This window comes from Portunus trituberculatus, chromosome 47 (genome assembly GCF_017591435.1).
Source record: "Portunus trituberculatus isolate SZX2019 chromosome 47, ASM1759143v1, whole genome shotgun sequence".
Taxonomy (NCBI): Eukaryota; Metazoa; Arthropoda; class Malacostraca; order Decapoda; family Portunidae; genus Portunus; species Portunus trituberculatus.
Window position 1 is genome coordinate 33,366,577 of NC_059301.1, and position 19,570 is coordinate 33,386,146.

The 19,570-nt window shown below is 43.0% G+C and overlaps 1 protein-coding gene across 3 annotated transcripts; it reads right to left on the bottom strand.

The window, feature by feature from the left end:
* Nucleotides 1–448: 448 nt before the first annotated feature.
* Nucleotides 449–3,529, bottom strand: LOC123498111. 3 transcript variants are annotated; one of them, XM_045245255.1, is made up of 3 exons: nt 3,368–3,529; nt 1,368–1,695; nt 449–1,150 (listed from the first exon to the last, which is right to left on the bottom strand). In XM_045245255.1, exons 1-3 carry the CDS (start codon nt 3,416–3,418, stop codon nt 1,107–1,109), a joined length of 423 nt encoding a protein of 140 aa, XP_045101190.1. In that variant the 5' UTR covers nt 3,419–3,529; the 3' UTR covers nt 449–1,106. The 3 variants fall into 3 exon arrangements, with proteins under 3 accessions (XP_045101190.1, XP_045101189.1, XP_045101188.1); XM_045245254.1 differs by having other exon boundaries at nt 449–1,695; XM_045245253.1 differs by lacking the exon at nt 3,368–3,529 and having other exon boundaries at nt 1,368–2,666.
* Nucleotides 3,530–19,570: the final 16,041 nt, after the last annotated feature.

Below are 19,570 nucleotides of genomic sequence, written 5' to 3' on the forward strand. Positions count from 1 at the left end.
AAAGCCTCAGTGGAGCGAAGACTACAGATATAATTAATGAAGTACATGAGACTTACCGCAGGTCAGTTGAGATGTGCTTCGAATTTTACGAAGCGGATCACGTCTGCCAAAGGAGAGCTTTCACATGAGACACACCGCGCTTCTGCACCCACCAGACTTTAAAGAGTACGACACCCACATGAAACACTCTAGAATTCACCCCTCATACATGGGAAGGTCAGAGGACACAGCAGTGTAGGGAGGGAGTGGAGGGCATGTGAAAGCTCTCCTTCGGCAGACGTGATCCGCTTCATAAAATTTGAAGCACATCTCAACTGACTTGCGGTAAGTCTCATGTACTTCATTAATTTTACATCATGAATCACTTGTCTGCCGAAGCAAGCATTCACATGAGATTTTGAAGCCATGTGGTTTCGTAATTAAATAACTGAGTTTAAACAACAAAGGAAACTAAAAAGAGAAATTTATCAAATTTAATAAACACAGGAAATAATTCAACTTTTTGTGCCATACATTCTAACCTACATTAGAACAGCTTCCTGAAATGTATCACAACTTGAGACAATTTCTTTGTCATAATATTTAGCAAAGGTGGTTTCTCTTGACCACCCAGCCTTCGCCATGATGTGCGTAATGGGCACATTCATGGCTTTGGCTTTGGATGCCGCAGCAGACTGAACACTACCAGCTGAATACTTAGCTGTGTCTATGCCAGATAAATGAACTACCGACCTGATCCAACGGGCAATGGTGTCCCGGGACACATTCTTGTGAGGCTTGATAAAACTAATAAGTAGGCTTTCACTGCCATTGTCAACACCGCGTAGTCGTTCAGTCTGCGCAATATAGAACTTCAATGTTTCACAGACACAAAGCCTACTATCACTTGAGTATGCATGGAAAGTAACAATTCTGACATTGAAGGCAGGCCTACATTGTTTATGTTTCCTTTTAACAAAACTGAAATAGAGTCCTTCTTAATTTGGATGCCACTCAACAACAATAGTGCAACGTTTGCATCCGAGCAGCTTGCGTGAGTGCCATTAACATGACAAGTTTAAACGTTAAGTCCTTTAGTGAAAGAGAAGATAATGGATCCATGGTTCTCAGGTGCTGGAGCATTGGCTGGACATCCCAGGTCTCTGCAAATCTGGGTAAAGGTGGCCTTAAGTTAAAAACTCCTCTCAACAACCTGTTAACAAGCGGATGGTTACCAGCTCGACAACCATCCACTACTATTCCCAGAGAGGAAAGAGCCCCTCTAGCTGTATTAACAGAATCATAGCCCACTCCTCTATGGAAGGTTTCAGACAAAAAATTGACAATATTAGCTACAGAGGGATTAAAGGGATTGATGCATTTCCTACCACAAAATTGTAGCCACCTAGTAATGTGTGGCCGATACTGCTTTGCGGTTGCGGGTCTCCATGAGGCCATGATGATGTCTGTGCCTGCCGAAGATACTCCACGTTCTCGCAAGTGTTCCTGGACAAGAGACAGGCCAGCAGCCTTGTGTGAGTCATGATGGGGTGTTCCTCCAGTGTTGACGGCTGACGCAGTACATTCCTTCTCCTCGGTATCAGAAGTGGCTCCCTGATGAGCATCTTGATTAACACACCCATCCATGGTTGTGACGGCCAGAGTGGCACAATCATCCATCCTCGTGCCATCTCTGCCCGAATTTTCTGGAGGCATCTTGTGATTAAAGCAAATGGGGGAAAAGCATAAATTAACTCAAACTGTGACCAACTAATTGAAAATGCATAGAAAAATTCAGCTTCTGGGTCAGGTAGCCACGAACAAAAGCGAGGCACCTGTTTGTTGAGCCTAGATGCAAAAAGATCAATACTTGGAACCCCAAATCTTTTGCAAAGTTCTTGAAAGATGTCCTCATTTAATTTCCATTCATGCCTATCATTGAATTTCCTGGATGCAGCGTCAGCCAAGAGATTAACTGCACCTGGCACATGAGAACACGTAATCCAAGCCTCATTCTTCACACCAATCCCAAATTTGTAAACTAATGTCATTACACACAGCAGATCTCGTGCCACCCATTTCATTGACATAGTGAACAGCTGTCATGTTGTCACAAAACACCCAAATATGTTTGCCTTTGATATAACTTGTAAATGACTGCAATGTCAAAAATATGTCTGTATGTTCTTTGGCATTAATATGCAAATCCAATTCTAGAAAGGTCCACCTTCCATTAATCTGTTTTCCATTCAGAAAGCCTCCCCAACCTAAGTTCGAGGCATCAGTATACAGGTCTAATTCCATGCCATTCCGAAAGATTCTTCTGTTTTGTATTGTAATGTTGTTCAACCACCAAAAGAGATCTGTTTTCATGTCATCAGTGATATCCATCCATTTATTAAAATTCCCTTTAACTTTTTTCAGTGCAGAAATCTTTGCAGATTCTAATTTCTTATAATGAAGTTTACCCATCTCAACAGCAGGAATGGCAGCAACTAGCAAACCTATTACTCGGGCCACATCCCTGATTCGAGCTCTACCACAACTATATAATTCCTCACAGCTGTGAATAAGTTTACATTTCCTTCGTTCAGGTAACGTGACCGTCATTGACTCAGAGTCAACGACATTACCCAGATATTCCAAACGTGTGGTGGGTATTAAAATAGATTTACTCTCATTAATGCAGAAACCTAGCCTTCTGAGCATTTGTACCATGGCATTTATACTCTCAAAACAGCCACTTAAGGTACTGTGGACAATAAGAGTGTCATCGATAAAACTAGTGATGACATGACCGATCTCCCTCAATTTAGCATAGACCGGTTTCATAAGTTTGGTGAACAAGTGTGGACCTTCAGCAATCTCATTAGGAAGACAGGTAAACTGATAAATTCTCCCCTGCCATTTGAAGCACAGAAAATGCTGCTACTCCTCAGCTATTTTGATACTATAATAGGCATGTCTGAGATCAACTGAAGCCATGTAATCACCCTTGTTAATCAACCTGATTGCTTGTTCAAAATTTTCCATTTTGAAATGCAGATAGGGAATGTGTGCATTAAGCTTCTCTAGGTTGAGAATCATCCTAACACCACCATCTTTTTTTCTTATGCAAGAAAATGGGAGAAAGAATTTGCCCCTCTAACCTTTGGGTTTCCCTGATGACTTTAAGATCTAACAGTTGAGATATTTCTTGGCAAATAATGCCTTTTTCCTCCTCATTAAAAATATATTCAACATTTTCATGAAATAAAAGACCAATATCATCAACATTAATGTTAAGATGGCAATGTGCAACAATGTCCATAATATGAGAATCATTGGCTAGTTTGCTCCATTCATTCACAAAATATTGAAGCCTACTAGCTTCAAAATGCTGACTTACTTTATTTATCGCCGGGCATGGAGCGTTCCCGGCCTCTGGAGTTTTTTGCATCCGAACTCAGTCGAAAGGAAGACTGCCGTTGTTCACCCTTGAATCCATACATATGCTGTCCATAAGGGTGGAACCTGGATGTAAAACCTTTGAAAGCAGGGTTACAGACTTTATTGGCGCGACTGCGTATAGGTCACATGTACCTTACACAGAGGTACCTGTTGACCAGGGACCCTCAACCTTACTGTGATGACTGCCTGGTGCCGCTTACCGTGCGGCACCTATTGGTAGAGTGCCCTAGTTTGATAGAGTTACGACACCGCTACCTCTACCGCTGTCGCGGTAGAGATAGCGGTGTCTATTATATCTCAAAGGTCCTTAGACCAAAGTGTCTGGCCCAAGGCCATGATGTTTTTAGATTTTTGGGAGAAGCTGGCCTTCTCCCAAAGCTGTGATTTTTATTTAATTTTAATATATGTATTTTAATGGTTTATGTATATTATTGTTTTTTTTTTTTTTTTTTTAGCTGGTATTGCTTTTAATTGCTTTTAGTTGTTTTTATCAACAATTTTGTCTTTTTACATTATTGTAGAGGCGCCATATGACCGTAGATGTTGCAGCGCCTAAAATTAAAATCCATCCATCCATCCATCGCAGCCTGAGAAACGTCATCCCCAAATAAAAATCGAGTCATGGGGACTTTATCTGAGCAGAGGTGCGCGTATTTCTGGTTTATCTCTCTCTTAATGATAAACCGGCGAGTCAGGTTATGGTGAGCATTGCCCAGCAAGCCGAGAGCACCATTAAGCAGCCCAACTTCCTGGGCCACTTGTGGATGTCCGTTCTGAGCAAAATTGTCCAACACCGTGAGAGACTTTGTCAAAATAGTGGCTGCCATAACAATGTCCTTACCAACACCCTTCATACGGAAGTCGGTCTTTTTCGCGTCAGGTTTTAGAGCATCCAAGACCTGAGCGTTACATTCCACTGGAGACAACGCTTCACAGTTACTGGGTCTCTTGGTAGTGTCATCCTCAAGAATTTCCTTGTACTCCTCCTCTCTCAGTCCGTTATCAAAAACATGATTCACCATGTCAGCCACCCGTCCATCAATCTCGACCGCCACGGCATCCACAGGACCGTGCACCTTGGCACACCGGCCCGGTAGCTCAGTGGTTAGAGCGCTGGCTTCACAAGCCAGAGGACCGGGGTTCGATTCCCTGGCCGGGTGGAGATATTTGGGTGTGTCTCCTTTCACGTGTAGACCCTGTTCACCTAGCAGTGAGTAGGTACGGGATGTAAATCGAGGAGTTGACCTTGTTGTCCTGGTGTGTGGTGTGTGCCTGGTCTCAGGCCTATCCGAAGATCGGAAATAATGAGCTCTGAGCTCGTTCCGTAGGGTAACGTCTGGCTGTCTCGTCAGAGACTGCAGCAGATCAAACAGTGAAACACTGCTGAAGGACACTTACAGACCGCTGATCAGTCACTGTGTCCCCTTCATCATCCTCATTAGAGGAGGAGTGATCATTAGCAGTAAATCCAGAGAACTCAACGGTCGAGGGAGAGGCAGAACGAAACATAGGTTTTCCGGTGTTTACATTGTTGGTGGGGACGTCGTCACCTTCATCACCTTCAGTGCCCGAACATTTACCTTCTTTCAACTTGTTCATATCCCTCCGTAATTCAGCAATAATCACGTTCCAGGGCAGAGCAGGAGAAGCATCACGGTTGCCGTCAGCCCATGAAGAGGAAGGGAATGAAGTAGCAACATGGACCGGCATGCCCGTCTCACCATCACCATGCGAACGGTTGTGTTCGTGCCGCCTAGAACTTCTAGAACGTTCCCGCTAAGAAGAACTACTACGAGAACTGCTGGAGCCCTTGCTGGAGTGCTTATGGGATGAGGAAGCCTTCGAATGTGAACTGGCATGTTCAGAACCGTCTTCCACGCCCGAAAGTTGAGAATCGAGCAAACCAGAAGTCAAAGACATGATGACAGCGGCAGACAGAAGAGGAGGCTGGTCAACATCAAGAGCCGTAAGTTCCAAAAAATGCACCAATTGGGCATGCACCCGCTCCTAAACGGATTACGGGTGTAGAATTAGTCAGCTCCTAAACGGATAACAGACTGCGGCCAGCCTTTCCGCTCTGAAATGGATAATGAAAAGAAGGCTGCCAGGCTTGATCGCCGGTACAACAAGGGACGTCTGGTAAGCGTGACAACAACGAAGCAACTGGTGGGTGCAGCAGCGCGGTGTGTCTCATGTGAATGCTTGCTTCGGCAGACAAGTGATTCGTGATGTAAAATCTAAAACCAGTGTTGAGGGTCCCAAGTCACATGTGTACGAGAAAAAAATGGTCGCTGTAGAAAAACTGCCTTCATAAACCGTGAAACCAAAGGATGCTGGCCCACAGGTCGGTCAGCAATCGTGGCAATGGCAGAGATGGCAGGCCGGATGGTGTTCACCACGGCCTGGTTCCCGGTTAAATTCTGAGAAGAGATGATCTAAAAGGACACCTATAGGGGGGTGAAAAGGATCAGTCGTCCTGCCGAGACAAAATAGCAACCATTTGTTGATATGCAGCCTATATTGTGCCTTAGTGCTAGATCTCCATGACTGAAGGAAAAACTGGGCAACTTCTGATGAAATGCCGTGACGTGTGAAGGCTGTCAAGACCATCTTGTGAGCTCGGGGGTGTGTGAGAGTTGGCTGATGAGGGAGAACAAGAGGACAGCGTGGTAGCAACACTGGTGCGTCTACCAATAACTGAAGGGCCGTCGGGAACCACACTTGCGTCGGCCATAGAGGGAGAATCATCAAAACTGTCGCACCGTCGTCCTCCAGTTTTCGCAGAGCCCTGGAGATTACACTGAAAGGTGGAAAAGCCTATAAACTTTTACCACCCCAGTCCAGGGTGAAGGCATTAATGTCCATAGCAGATGGCTCAGGCTTCCAAGAGACATAAGCAGGTAATTGAGCATTAACCCTTAACTTCCGGGGATTAAAATATTTTTTCCTGTCTAATGACGGGGAAAAATGGTACACCTAAAAATTGTCAGAACACAGTTTGAATACTGATAATTATTTTCTCTGTGTTATTCTGAATACAATGATGTACTTTCCAGCTCGATATGACGTCTGAGAGTTTAGTTATTGCCTTATCAAAGTTTCCTCCTCCGGGCACGGTGTGACCAGTCAAGAGGAAACAGCCCGGAGAGCGACGCCGCGCTCTCTCTCTCTCTCTCTCTCTCTCTCTCTCTCTCTCTCTCTCTCTCTCTCTCTCTCTCTCTCTGTGTGTGTGTGAGAGAGAGAGAGAGAGAGAGAGAGAGAGAGAGAGAGAGAGAGAGAGAGAGAGAGAGGAAGGAAGGACATATTATCACTGATTTCTGAGACACGTGTGTGTGTGTGTGTGTGTGTGTGTGTGTGTGTGTGTATTTACCTAATTGTATTTACCTAATTGTAACATACGGAAAAGAGCTATGCTCGTGTTGTCCCGTCTCCATATCTATTAATGTCCAGCTTTTTCTTAAAATCATGAATATTCCTTGCGTTGACCACTTCCACGTCTAAACTATTCCATGCTTCCACCCTTCTATGAGGGAAGCTATATTTTTTCACATCTCTCCTATAAGTGGCCATTTTTAGTTTTTTCCCATGCCCTCTCGACATTTGTGTGTGTATTTACCTTTTACCTAATTGTAACATACGGGAAAAGAGCTATGCTCGTGTTGTCCCGTCTCCATATCTATTAATGTCCAGCTTTTTCTTAAAATCATGAATATTCCTTGCGTTGACCACTTCCACGTCTAAACTATTCCATGCTTCCACCCTTCTATGAGGGAATCTATATTTTTTCACATCTCTCCTATAAGTGGCCATTTTTAGTTTTTCCCATGCCCTCTCGACATTCTTCCATTCCACATACACAGATCTTCCCTATCCATTTTTCCATGCCAATCATCACTCTGTATATTGCTATCAGGTCTCCCTTTCTCTTCTGTTTTCCAGGGTTGGAAGTTGCATTCTTTTCAGTCTGTCTTCATAAGTCAAATCTCTTAAGTCAGGCACCATTTTCGTTGCAGCCCTCTGTACTTTCTCTAGTTTCCTTATGTGTTTCTTTAAGTTCGAGCCCACTGTATTGTTGCATATTCAAGCCTCGGTCTTATCATTGCAGTAATTATTTTCTTCATCATTTCTTCATCTAGATATACGAACGCCACTCTTATGTTCCTCAATAAGTTCAATACTTCTCCAATTATTTTGTTTATATGTCTCTCTGGCGATAGGTCATTGGTAATTGTCACCCCAAGGTCTTTTTCTTCATGACTGGTTTTATGTCTTCATTTCCTATCTTGTACATACTCCTGATTCTTCTTTCACTCTTGCCAAACTCTATTTTCTTGCATTTTGTCGTGTTGAACTCCATTTGCCATGTACAGCTCCATTTCCATATTCTGTCCAAGTCTTCCTGGAGTAGTTCGCAATCTTTGTCACATCTCACTTTTCGTAACAATTTTGCATCGTCTGCAAATAGGCTCACATAACTGGACACCCCATCCACCATGTCATTTATGTAGACTGCGAACATTACTGGTGCCAACACTGATCCCTGTGGAACTCCACTCTCCACCAATCCCCATTCTGATGGTCTGTCCTTAATTATTGTTCTCATTTCTCTTCCTACCAAAAGTCTTCCATCCATTTTAGTAAACTGCCATGCACTCCTCCTACCATTTCAAGTTTCCAGATCAGTCTCTGGTGTGGTACCTTATCAAAGGCCTTTTTTAAATCCAGATATATTCCATCAGCCCAACCATCTCTTTCCTGTATTACATCTATCACCCTCGAATAGTAACATATCAGGTTTGTCGTGCATGAACGCCCTTTCCTAAAACCAAATTGACACTCACAAAGTATGTCATTTTCTCCAAGAAGTCTGTCCATCTAGTCTTCACCACCCTCTCACACATCTTAGCTACCACACTTGTAAGTGACACTGGTCTATAGTTCAATGGGTCTCTCTTGTGTGTGTGTGTGTGTGTGTGTGTGTGTGTGTGTGTGTGTGTGTGTGTGTGTGTGTGTCATATATCACTGATTTCTGTGTGTGTGTGTGTGTGTGTATTTACCTAATTGTATTTACCTAATTGTAACATACGGAAAAGAGCTATGCTCGTGTTGTCCCGTCTCCATATCTATTAATGTCCAGCTTTTTCTTAAAATCATGAATATTCCTTGCGTTGACCACTTCCACGTCTAAACTATTCCATGCTTCCACCCTTCTATGAGGAAGCTATATTTTTCACATCTCTCCTATAAGTGGCCATTTTAGTTTTTCCCATGCCCTCTCGACATTCTTCCATTCCACATACACAGATCTTCCCTATCCATTTTTCCATGCCAATCATCACTCTGTATATTGCTATCAGGTCTCCCTTTCTCTTCTGTTTTCCAGGGTTGGAAGTTGCATTCTTTTCAGTCTGTCTTCATAAGTCAAATCTCTTAAGTCAGGCACCATTTTCGTTGCAGCCCTCTGTACTTTCTCTAGTTTCCTTATGTGTTTCTTTAAGTTCGGAGCCCACTGTATTGTTGCATATTCAAGCCTCGGTCTTATCATTGCAGTAATTATTTTCTTCATCATTTCTTCATCTAGATATACGAACGCCACTCTTATGTTCCTCAATAAGTTCAATACTTCTCCAATTATTTTGTTTATATGTCTCTCTGGCGATAGGTCATTGGTAATTGTCACCCCAAGGTCTTTTTCTTCATGACTGGTTTTATGTCTTCATTTCCTATCTTGTACATACTCCTGATTCTTCTTTCACTCTTGCCAAACTCTATTTTCTTGCATTTTGTCGTGTTGAACTCCATTTGCCATGTACAGCTCCATTTCCATATTCTGTCCAAGTCTTCCTGGAGTAGTTCGCAATCTTTGTCACATCTCACTTTTCTTAACAATTTTGCATCGTCTGCAAATAGGCTCACATAACTGGACACCCCATCCACCATGTCATTTATGTAGACTGCGAACATTACTGGTGCCAACACTGATCCCTGTGGAACTCCACTCTCCACCAATCCCCATTCTGATGGTCTGTCCTTAATTATTGTTCTCATTTCTCTTCCTACCAAAAGTCTTCCATCCATTTTAGTAAACTGCCATGCACTCCTCCTACCATTTCAAGTTTCCAGATCAGTCTCTGGTGTGGTACCTTATCAAAGGCCTTTTTTAAATCCAGATATATTCCATCAGCCCAACCATCTCTTTCCTGTATTACATCTATCACCCTCGAATAGTAACATATCAGGTTTGTCGTGCATGAACGCCCTTTCCTAAAACCAAATTGACACTCACAAAGTATGTCATTTTTCTCCAAGAAGTCTGTCCATCTAGTCTTCACCACCCTCTCACACATCTTAGCTACCACACTTGTAAGTGACACTGGTCTATAGTTCAATGGGTCTCTCTTGTTACCTGATTTATAGATTGGGACAATGTTAGCTCTTTTCCAGTCTTGGGGCACTACCTTCCCTTAATGAGGCATCAATTACTTCACAAACTTTTTCTGCCAATTGCTCCCTGCATTCTCTTAAAATCCATCCTGATACCCCATCAGGTCCCACAGCTTTTCTCACTTCTAAACTCCCCATCATGTTCTTGATCTCCTCCACCGTTACTTGAAACTCCTTCATAATCCCTTTCTGTTCCATTACCAGTGGTTTGTCAAAAGCAGTCTCCTTTGTGAATACCTTCCGAAAGCATCCATTCATAGCCTCTGCCATTTCCCTGGGATCTTCACTGTATACTCCATTTACTTCTAAACTTTCAATACTTTCTCTATTTTTGATGTTGTTGTTCACATGTCTGTAAAAAAGCCTTGGTTGGTCTTTACATTTATCAATTATATCCTTTTCTTGTTTCTTTCTTTCTTCTCTTCTAATCAACACATATTCATTTCTTGCTCTTTTGTAACTTTCCCACTGCTTAATCCGTCTTTTCCTTCTCCACCTCTTCCATGCATCCTCTTTTCTTGTTCTAGCCTTTTCACATCTATCGTTAAACCAGTCCTGCTTTCCAACTTCTCTATGTTGTCTTATTGGTACAAATTTTTCTCACCTTCTTTGTATATTTTTATAAATTCCTTCCACTTTTCATTTGCTCCTTAGCACTCTTGAATTTCATCCAATTTGTCTCTTGAAAGAATTTCTTTAGGTTTCCAAAATCTGTCTTGGCATAATTCCATCTTCCCACTTTATATTCTTCATTTCTTCTAGATTTCTCTTCGTCTATCACCTTGAACTCCAAAACTGCATGATCACTCTTTGCTAAAGGGCACTCCACCCTCATCTCCTCAATGACCATTGGCTCTGTACTAAAGACCAAGTCCAGTCTTGACGATGCTCCCTCTCCTCCAAACCTAGTATCTTCTTTGACCCACTGAGTTAACACATTTTCCATTGCCAGTGTCAATAGTGTATTTCCCCATGTTGTCTCTGATCCTTCCATTGACCAGTCCTCCCAACACACCTCTTTACAATTAAAATCTCCCATCATTATAGTTCGTTCACAGCCACCCAACATTTCTTCCAGACATGTTCCTGTATCACTTATCATTTCTTCATATTCCTGTACTGACCATGCATTTGTCTTAGGTGGTACGTACACCACTATGTAGTGCCTCTTTTTTCCTTCATTAGTTTCTGCTCTGATCTTTAGCACTTCTGCCTTTCCCATACCTTTTTCACTTGATCCACCTTTATATCTTTTTTAACCAGCAACATCACTCCTCCTCCCATCTTACCTACTCTATTTCTTTTCCAAACGTTATATTTCCCTTCTCCAACCTTCATCAGGTCTTCTCCCTCTCTCAGTTTTGTTTCAGTAAGACCCACAATATCTGGGTTCTTGTCCCTCAAGTAATCGTTGAGTTCTAAAATCCCCGATATCACTCCATTTATGTTGGAATACATTACATTTCGCTCATATGTAAGTTTCTTTAGTCCTTTCTTGCTGTACTTTTCTGGGTTATGAACCACTTCCTCAGTCTCATATCCAAGATTCTCCAGAAAAACTCTTTCTTCTCTTCTTCTGTCCTCTCTTCATTTTTTTCAAAGCCTCCTTTCTCAACTCATTTAACATTTCTCTTTCCTTTTCACCGAGATCTCTTCTCAACCAAATCTTCCTTGTTGTTTCCTGCTGGGCTAGCCTCCATGACTTCTCCACCAATTCATCTACATCCTTTTGTGACTTAAGTTTGATTCTTATTGGCCTCATACCTTCTCTTGTGAACTTTCCAATTCTATGGAAGTCCTCTATTTCTTGTACTAGGTCTTTTCCTCCTCTTGCACCACATTAATGATATTATTTATCACCTTTTTATGTTTTCTCTCTCTCCATTTTACTCGGTGTCTTATCCTCCTCCACACCAAATATCACCACACATCTCTTTTTGTCTACAGTTTCCCTCACCAATGTCTCATTTGACTTAATAACCTTCACCACTTTCTCAGCTATCTTCTCTTCTATGATCTGTTGATCTATAATTTCAGCAAGGCCCAAAGTTTTCTCCCCTGACTCTTTGATTTCCTTTTCCAGACTTGCAACTTTGTAATTTACCTCCTTTCTTTCCACTTCCTGACTTTTTTTCCATTCAGCCTGCTTCTCCATCACTTTTCCTAGAGATTCTCCACATTTTTCGCAATTCACTTTAATTAGCTTAACTTCCTCTTTCAGTGCTGCATTTTCCTTCTTCATATCGGCACAGTCTCTCTTTACATTGTCATAACTCGTTTCCAGGCCCTCATACTTTTCAAACAGTTTTTCAATTTTACCTTCTAACTCCAGAATTTTCTTCACATAAGCGCTCTTCTCCATTATTCCTTGAAACCCTGTGAAGTCTGATTCCTCTTTCGAGTTCACGGCCGCCATGTTGCGCAGACGTAAACAAACCAGCTGATGGCTCAAACGCAGGCTACAGTTTATATTTACCTTCACTGGACATTATTTTGCTAATCAACAGTTAACATGACTATATGGAGACGGGACAAACATTACCAGCTCCTTTCCCACCTTGGTTACTCTTAGGTAACTGTAGAATTATAGATGATTGCTCTGGAGCTCAGCGACCACCTCCGCCATCGACGATGTCCCGTGTGTGTGTGTGTGTGTGTGTGTGTGTGTGTGTGTGTGTGTGACAAGTGTTGATGTGTGTAGGCCCGCGTGTGTGACTCAGATGAGTTACCTTCTACTAATTTATTATAATGGAAGATAATGAAAAAGTTGACATGATAATATGATGGGTAATATCCTGTTTCACAATCACATATGATATACATTTTCACACCAAAGCGATGTCGCTTTGATGGTATATATTGCTTGAAAATGAGTCTTCCCTTGAAAAGCATAAGTGACTCATCTATCACTAGGTTTTGAAATGGCTTGAAAAAGGACTTGAATTTATTTACGAGAGACTGTATGACAGGCCTAATTTTCCAGAGTGGATCATCAGTTTTAACATTGCAGAAGTGAAGGTATTTCAATATGTTGTCATATCTGTCCCTTGTTATGTACCGTGCAAAGATTGGCATGTACAGCAGATCACTCTTCTTCCAATAATCATGCCTCAAAGCTTTTCTCGAATGACTCATAAGAAGCGTGACGGCTATGAACGTCAGGAGTTCATTTCTTGTGATGTTTTCCACTCTTTCTCGTGAGAGCTATGGGGCACATCATCATCATCTGCTGTTTCTTCATCATGAAAAGTGTTGCTCTCACTCACTATATGGTCCAAGAAAGCATCACTGAGAAACGCCATGAAATAGTCACAATTGTGTTGCACAGGAGGGAATTCAGCTGTTATGCCAGGAGACACAGATAAATCAGGCATAACTGGGAAAAATCATCATTGAATTCCCTCCATTGAAAGACAGGTCGGGGTCTCGCGCCACCTCTGCCACGCCCCCTTGATCGTCTCCCCAGAACGCGAGGAGCACGCGCATGCCTCGTCTCCTAGAAACACTCTGTGTCCTTGACACATTATCTGGAGTCTGTTCTTCATCATTATTGCCTTCACTGTCACTTATACTGTGTAAGAGTCTCTGTCTCTCTGTCTGTTCTCCTGAGAAAGCAGGTGAATGATGCTCTACATCCGTGTCCTCACTACTAGTCTCTTCACTTTCCCCAGTTTCTTCTTCTATATATTCACTGTCACTTTCTTCTAGCTCAGAACCACTGCTAAGTAAAGGGTTCTGCCTTGCTCCATGGTGATTTACAATCTGACCCGATCCTTCGCTGTTATCACTGACCTTTCTACCCAGCGTCACGGAGTTGCCAAGTGTCGCCCATAAAACGGGAAAACAGTTCAGTTACCTCTAAAATTAGGAGCTCTTGTGGAAACACTTGTGTGGTAAAAGATGCCAGATACTTCTACTCACCATCCGCCTCAAGAGCGCGAGAGACTTAAAATTACGCGGGAAAAATCTTGATTACTGGGACGAATCCCGTCACTTCGGACGTTCTGACGCAAACGTTTATATACGACCGCCGGAAGTTAAGGGTTAATGTGGGTGGCAAAAAGATCTATCTCAGGAGTATAAAATCGCTGACAAAGCTTCCTAAAAAGACATGGCTGTAGCATCCATTCACTATCCATTTTACTGACTCTAGATTCCATGTTAGCAGTCACATTGGAGAAACCCTGCACATGCGCTGCAGACAAGGAAATACCCCGAGACGCTGCCCATTCAAAAATCTGCTCAGTAAGTGCCTGAAGTGTAGGTCTCATGCTACCACAATGATTAATACAGGCAACAGCTGTGGCATTGTCAGAGCGGAGCCGGATATGAGAGCCAGTCTGATCCTTACATAGGGACTGCAAGCCCAAGAGAATACCTTTCAACTCCAAAGAATTAATGTAATCCAGCTCCACATGGGCCCAGTGACCTCCAGTCTTAACAGCCTCCATCGAAGCACCCCAACCAGTCAGGCAGGCATCCGTGAACAGCTCACAGTCTGGGGGAGAAGGGTGAATCGACCTCACCTGGGAATCAACATTAGTCACCCACCAAGTAACTAATGTCCGGGCATGAGTATCCAAAGAAATACGGGAATGATAATTTCGACAAGACTGAGAAAGACCTCTGTTACGTAGGATTTCCAGGTACCTGTAACGGAGAGGAGCTAACTACACTGCAGGACCAGCAGCCACCGCCAAACCAATAAAAAAAGACAAGTCAAGTAAAGTTATACCACCTTTGAGGAGGAGTAAGCCTTGTTCTTTGAAGCGTTCCTTCCTACAAGAAGACAAAGTGACAGACTTGGTAACCAAGTTGAGAACCACGCCAAGGAAAGTAACTAACTCTCTGTGTAGGTTCCAAAACTGACTTCTGCATATTAATAGTGAGACCCAGAGAATCCAAGAAATGTAAGGCATAGCCTACCTGAGCCCGCAAAATATCTGGAGAAGAGGCAATAAAAAGACAGTCATCTAAATAACATGAAACAACTATTCCAAGGGACCGTAGGTGGGAAAGAACAGGCTTCATTAACTTAGTGAAAGTGCGAGGAGCAGATGATAACCCTTGAGGGAGACAAGTAAATCTAAAAAGGGCGGCCCTTCCACAGAAACTGGAGCCACTTCCTATCTTCAGGCTGAACATAAACGGAGAAATATGCATCCTTGAAATCCACTGTAACAAAAAAGCAATTAGGGAAGATAAGCAGTAACACATCTCTCACTCTCAGTGTGTCCATTTTAAAGTGAAAATAAGGAACATGAATATTAAGGTCCTTCAAATTTAAAATAATCCTTGCTGTCCCAGTAGGCTTAATGATGGGAAAAACATTAGAAAAGAAACCATGAGCCCCAGGTACACAAGGCTCCACTACAGAGTGAGTAAGGAACCAACACAAGACATCATCCAGGGCCTGAGCATCAGTGTGAGACAAAGTTAGAGGACGTGGAGGCATGGCCTGAAAGGGAATGGATACAAATTCTATAAATTTCCCTCTCACCACGTTATGAATCCATGAATCTTGAGAGAGAGACTCCCACAGGTGCTTAGCATAAAACATCTTACCTCCTCTAAAGTTACTCGTATTAGGAGTATTAATTAAGAGAGGTAACCATGAACTCACCGGTGAACTCACTGCTGGAGCCTTGGGCCAAACATCCTCCTCCCCTGAGGAGGCCACTGGCCTAAAAAAGGCCGGAACTGGTAGGAAGCCTGGGAAGACCAGTGTGCCGGGCGGGAAGAGGAAGTAAACCGCCTGCCAGATACCTTGGAAGGGCGGAATGACGGCCGACCCAGCTGCCCTGCCTTGTGGATCTCCTCACATTCTTTAGCTACATCAAAGGGAAACAATTCATCTTGGCCCACTTCACATTCCCATTTACACAGGTCAACCATAGCCGAATCCTGGACATGAATCCGGGCAATATCTTTTCTCAGTTGGTTAATATAATTCACTGCTGAAGTAAGAAGACGCAGACAATTGTTAAGTCCATCTAAGTAGCAGTGCAAACTCTTACCTTTCTTTTCCCTAATATCACTTAAACAAACTGCAATAGGGACTAAGGCCTTTGTCAGCAGGCCGTTAGTCTGGAAAAGCTTACTGTCTACAAGCCTCCCATGCAAACTCATGGCCTAAGTTATGGTAGGATTGGTCATAGGCACCGTCAGGTTCAGGACGTTACTCAGGAGCTTGATCAACCCACGACCCACAGGTTGACTTCACACTGTCTGCCTGTGGACGACGACGAAGGCTGGCGTTGAGGATGGTGGCCAAGCGAGCCAACAGAGGCTCACCCTTCTCCTCCTCACCATAGAAGTTGCCAGAGAATTCTTCCAAAGCTTTCATGAAATCCTCGTCCACATTTTCATCGCGGGCAAGCTGGTCCAAATCATCAAGAGGGTCTGGCTGACTGTCCTGAATCTGCCCCTCCTCTTCCTCAGAGGAAGAGAGAGCATGAAACCTGCTGAAGTCGGTACCAGTAACAATCGACTCCACAGGTTGTGCAGGAGCCTCGTCCAGTCTGTCAATAAGGCCAGAAAGGAGGGTAGAGAGTCGGTCCATGGCTGCACTCTCCCCAGACACAGATGGGAGCTCAGCCGACGTGGCAACACGGCTGGGCTCGGCAACAGGTGAGGGCGGGAAAATGCACGGCTGGCAAGGGCTAGAACAATCCTTAGAAGACCGACTCCTTTTCCCCGACGAATCTAAGCCGTCCATTTCCCCACTGCTACGCTTCTTCCCACCCGACGACGAAGAACCAAAACGCCAGGGTGTGGGGCAAGTGGATCCTGGGCCAGACATCATCACACTGCCCAACAAAGGAGACAGAGGGGTCAGGCAAGCACTATATGTTGTCATGGTAGGGCGGCAGGAAGCCAGCCACTGTGCCAAACTGCATAGTATAAAAACATATTGCAGTATAAGAGAAAACCGTAGAACATCGAAGCCACTTTCATCCACAGTCAAAGTAGGACTGAAAAGGAGAAGGCTCACCAAGCAAAGCGCGAGCAGAGTTGATGTGGACTGCGTGGAGGTAGCCAGCAAACTGACGTTGGATAGGTAGCAGGACATCTCATTGGTATCGTCGTGACGTCAGTTAAATATCGTGACGTGAAATGAATAATAGGAAGAGGGAGAGAAGGGACACAAAAGGACACAGATTAAAACTCAGAAAACACAACCACACAAAGAGAAGTGGTGTGTGCAAAGTCTATTCATGACTTTAAGAGAAAATTAGACACTGTGAGATACAGAGACGGGACAGCACAAACATAGGCTCACACACACACACACACACACACCACTTAAAATTCAAAATAAAAAAATGGCAACTCCAAATCCAACCTTGGAGTCCCATTCTTGGGAAGGAACCAGAAATGTCCCCAGGTTGGGCTGCTCTCTCACTGGTGAAACAAAATGTCTTGACACCTCCCTCGACTTTTTCTTCATTAACTTCTGCAACATTCAGTCTTAGATCTAATTTTCAATCTGTAGAACACCACCTCTCCTCTACTAAACCTCATCTTCTTTTCCTCACTAAAACAAAGCTGTCTGAGGCAACTGATAGCAGCCCCTTCTCTGTTCCCTCTTACTTTCTCTATCCCCATTTTTTTTTAAAGCTGGATGTTGCATCTATGTGCGCATCAACTTAACTTGCTCTTGTGCCCACGCTCTCGAATCTTCTGAGCTTTCCACCATCTGGCTTTGACTCAACAGTCATTCTCAAAATTTATCTGTGTTGTCTTTCTCCCCTAACTCCTCTGTCTAATGTAAATTCTTTGACTATTTAACTTCCAAAGTGGAGCACATTCTGTCCTACTATCCTTTGGCAGAGATCTCCATCCTTGAAGATTTCAATGTTCACCACCAGCTTTGGTTTTCCTCTTCCTTCACTGACCATACTGGTGAACTAGCCTTCAACTTTGCTATCCTCCATGACTTAGACCTACTGGTGCAACACCCTTCACGTATTCCTGACCGTCTTAGAGATAAGCCCACCATTCTTGATTTTTTCCTTACCTTTAACCATTAATGTACAATGATCGTTTCGGGACGATTGTAGCATCGCGTGCAGAGAGGATACTTGTAATACTTGTAATATGTGGTTTCTTTTTCTTTTCCTGTTTTGCACATCATTTCATATATCTGAGTTTGCATTTTCTTGACATGGAAGTGCAAAAGTTCCTACTCTTACATCAAATTCAAATGCCTGCAAGAAGAGAGAGAGAGAGAGAGAGAGAGTGTGCTGTGTTATCAGAGCTTGGGGGTATTTCTTAGCGGCAGGTTCTGCCATGGGTTTGCGGGAAAATTTTTTGATATGCAATAACTTTGCTCTCAGAGGTCATAACATGTTGAAAACTACATCATTGTACTCAGAATAACACAAAGAAATATGCTTTTATAAGGAAAAAATATTTTTAGCATTTTTGAGAGGTGTGATTTTTCCCCGTTGTAACAGACAGAAAGTGTTGAAAACTACATTGTTGTACTCAGAATAACACAAAGAAATATGCTTTTATAAGGAAAAAATATTTTCAGCATTTTTGACAGGTGTGATTTTTCCCCGTTGTAACAGACGGAAAGTAAATCAACTCCTCATACTTTAAGGGTTAATCCTTCTGCTTATGCTGTTACTCTGTCTTCTCCATTGGGCTCTTCCAATCACAATTTCATTTCTGTATCTTGTCCTATTTCTCCAATCCCTCCTCAGGATCCCCCAAAGCGTAGGTGCCTCTGGCGTTTTGCCTCTGCCAGTTGTGGGACTTGAGGAAGTATTATGCTGATTTTCACTAGAATGATTACTGTTTCCATGTCAGAGACCCATCTCTGTGTGCTGAACACATAACAGAGGTGATAGTGACTGGCATGGAGGTGTACATTCCTCATTTTTTTCTTAGACCTAAACCTTCTAAATCTTGGTTTAACACAGCCTGTTCTTGTGCTATACATGATAGAGAGATCGCCACAAAAGGTACTTGAGCCTTCCATCTCCTGAATCTCGTGCACTTTATATTTCTGTCCGGAATCATGCCAAGTCTGTTCTTAAATTTGCCAAACACTCCTTCATAAATAGAAAATATCAAAATCTTTCAAACTCCGTGACTTCTAGCATCTGGCCAATAACATCTCCAATAACTTTACTTTTTCATCTTTACCTCCTTTATTTCACCCTGATGGCACCACTGCCATCTCTTCTGAACTCTTCTCTCAAACCTTTGCTAACAACTCCACCTTGGATGATTCTGGGCTTGTTCCTCCCTCTCCTCCTCTGAGTATTTCATGCCTACAATTAAAGTTCTTCATAATGATGTTTTCCATGCCCTCGCTGGCCTAAACCCTCGGAATGCTTATGGTCCTGATGGGGTCCCTCTGATTGTTCTTAATAACTATGCTTCCATGCTTGCACCTTGCTTGGCCAAACTCTTTGAACTATGTCTATCAACTTCTACCTTTCCTTCTTGCTGAAAGTTTGCCTACATTCAGCCTGTTCCTAAAAAGGATGACCATTCTAATCCCTCAAACTACTGTCCTATAGCTTTAATCTCTTTCTTGTCTAAAGGTTTTTAATCTATCCTCAACAGGAAGATTCTTAAACATTTGTCACTTCACAACCTTCTATCTGATCGCCAGTCTGGCTTCCGTCAAGGTCGCTCTACTGGTGATCTTCTGGCGTTCTTCACTGGGTCTTGGTCATCC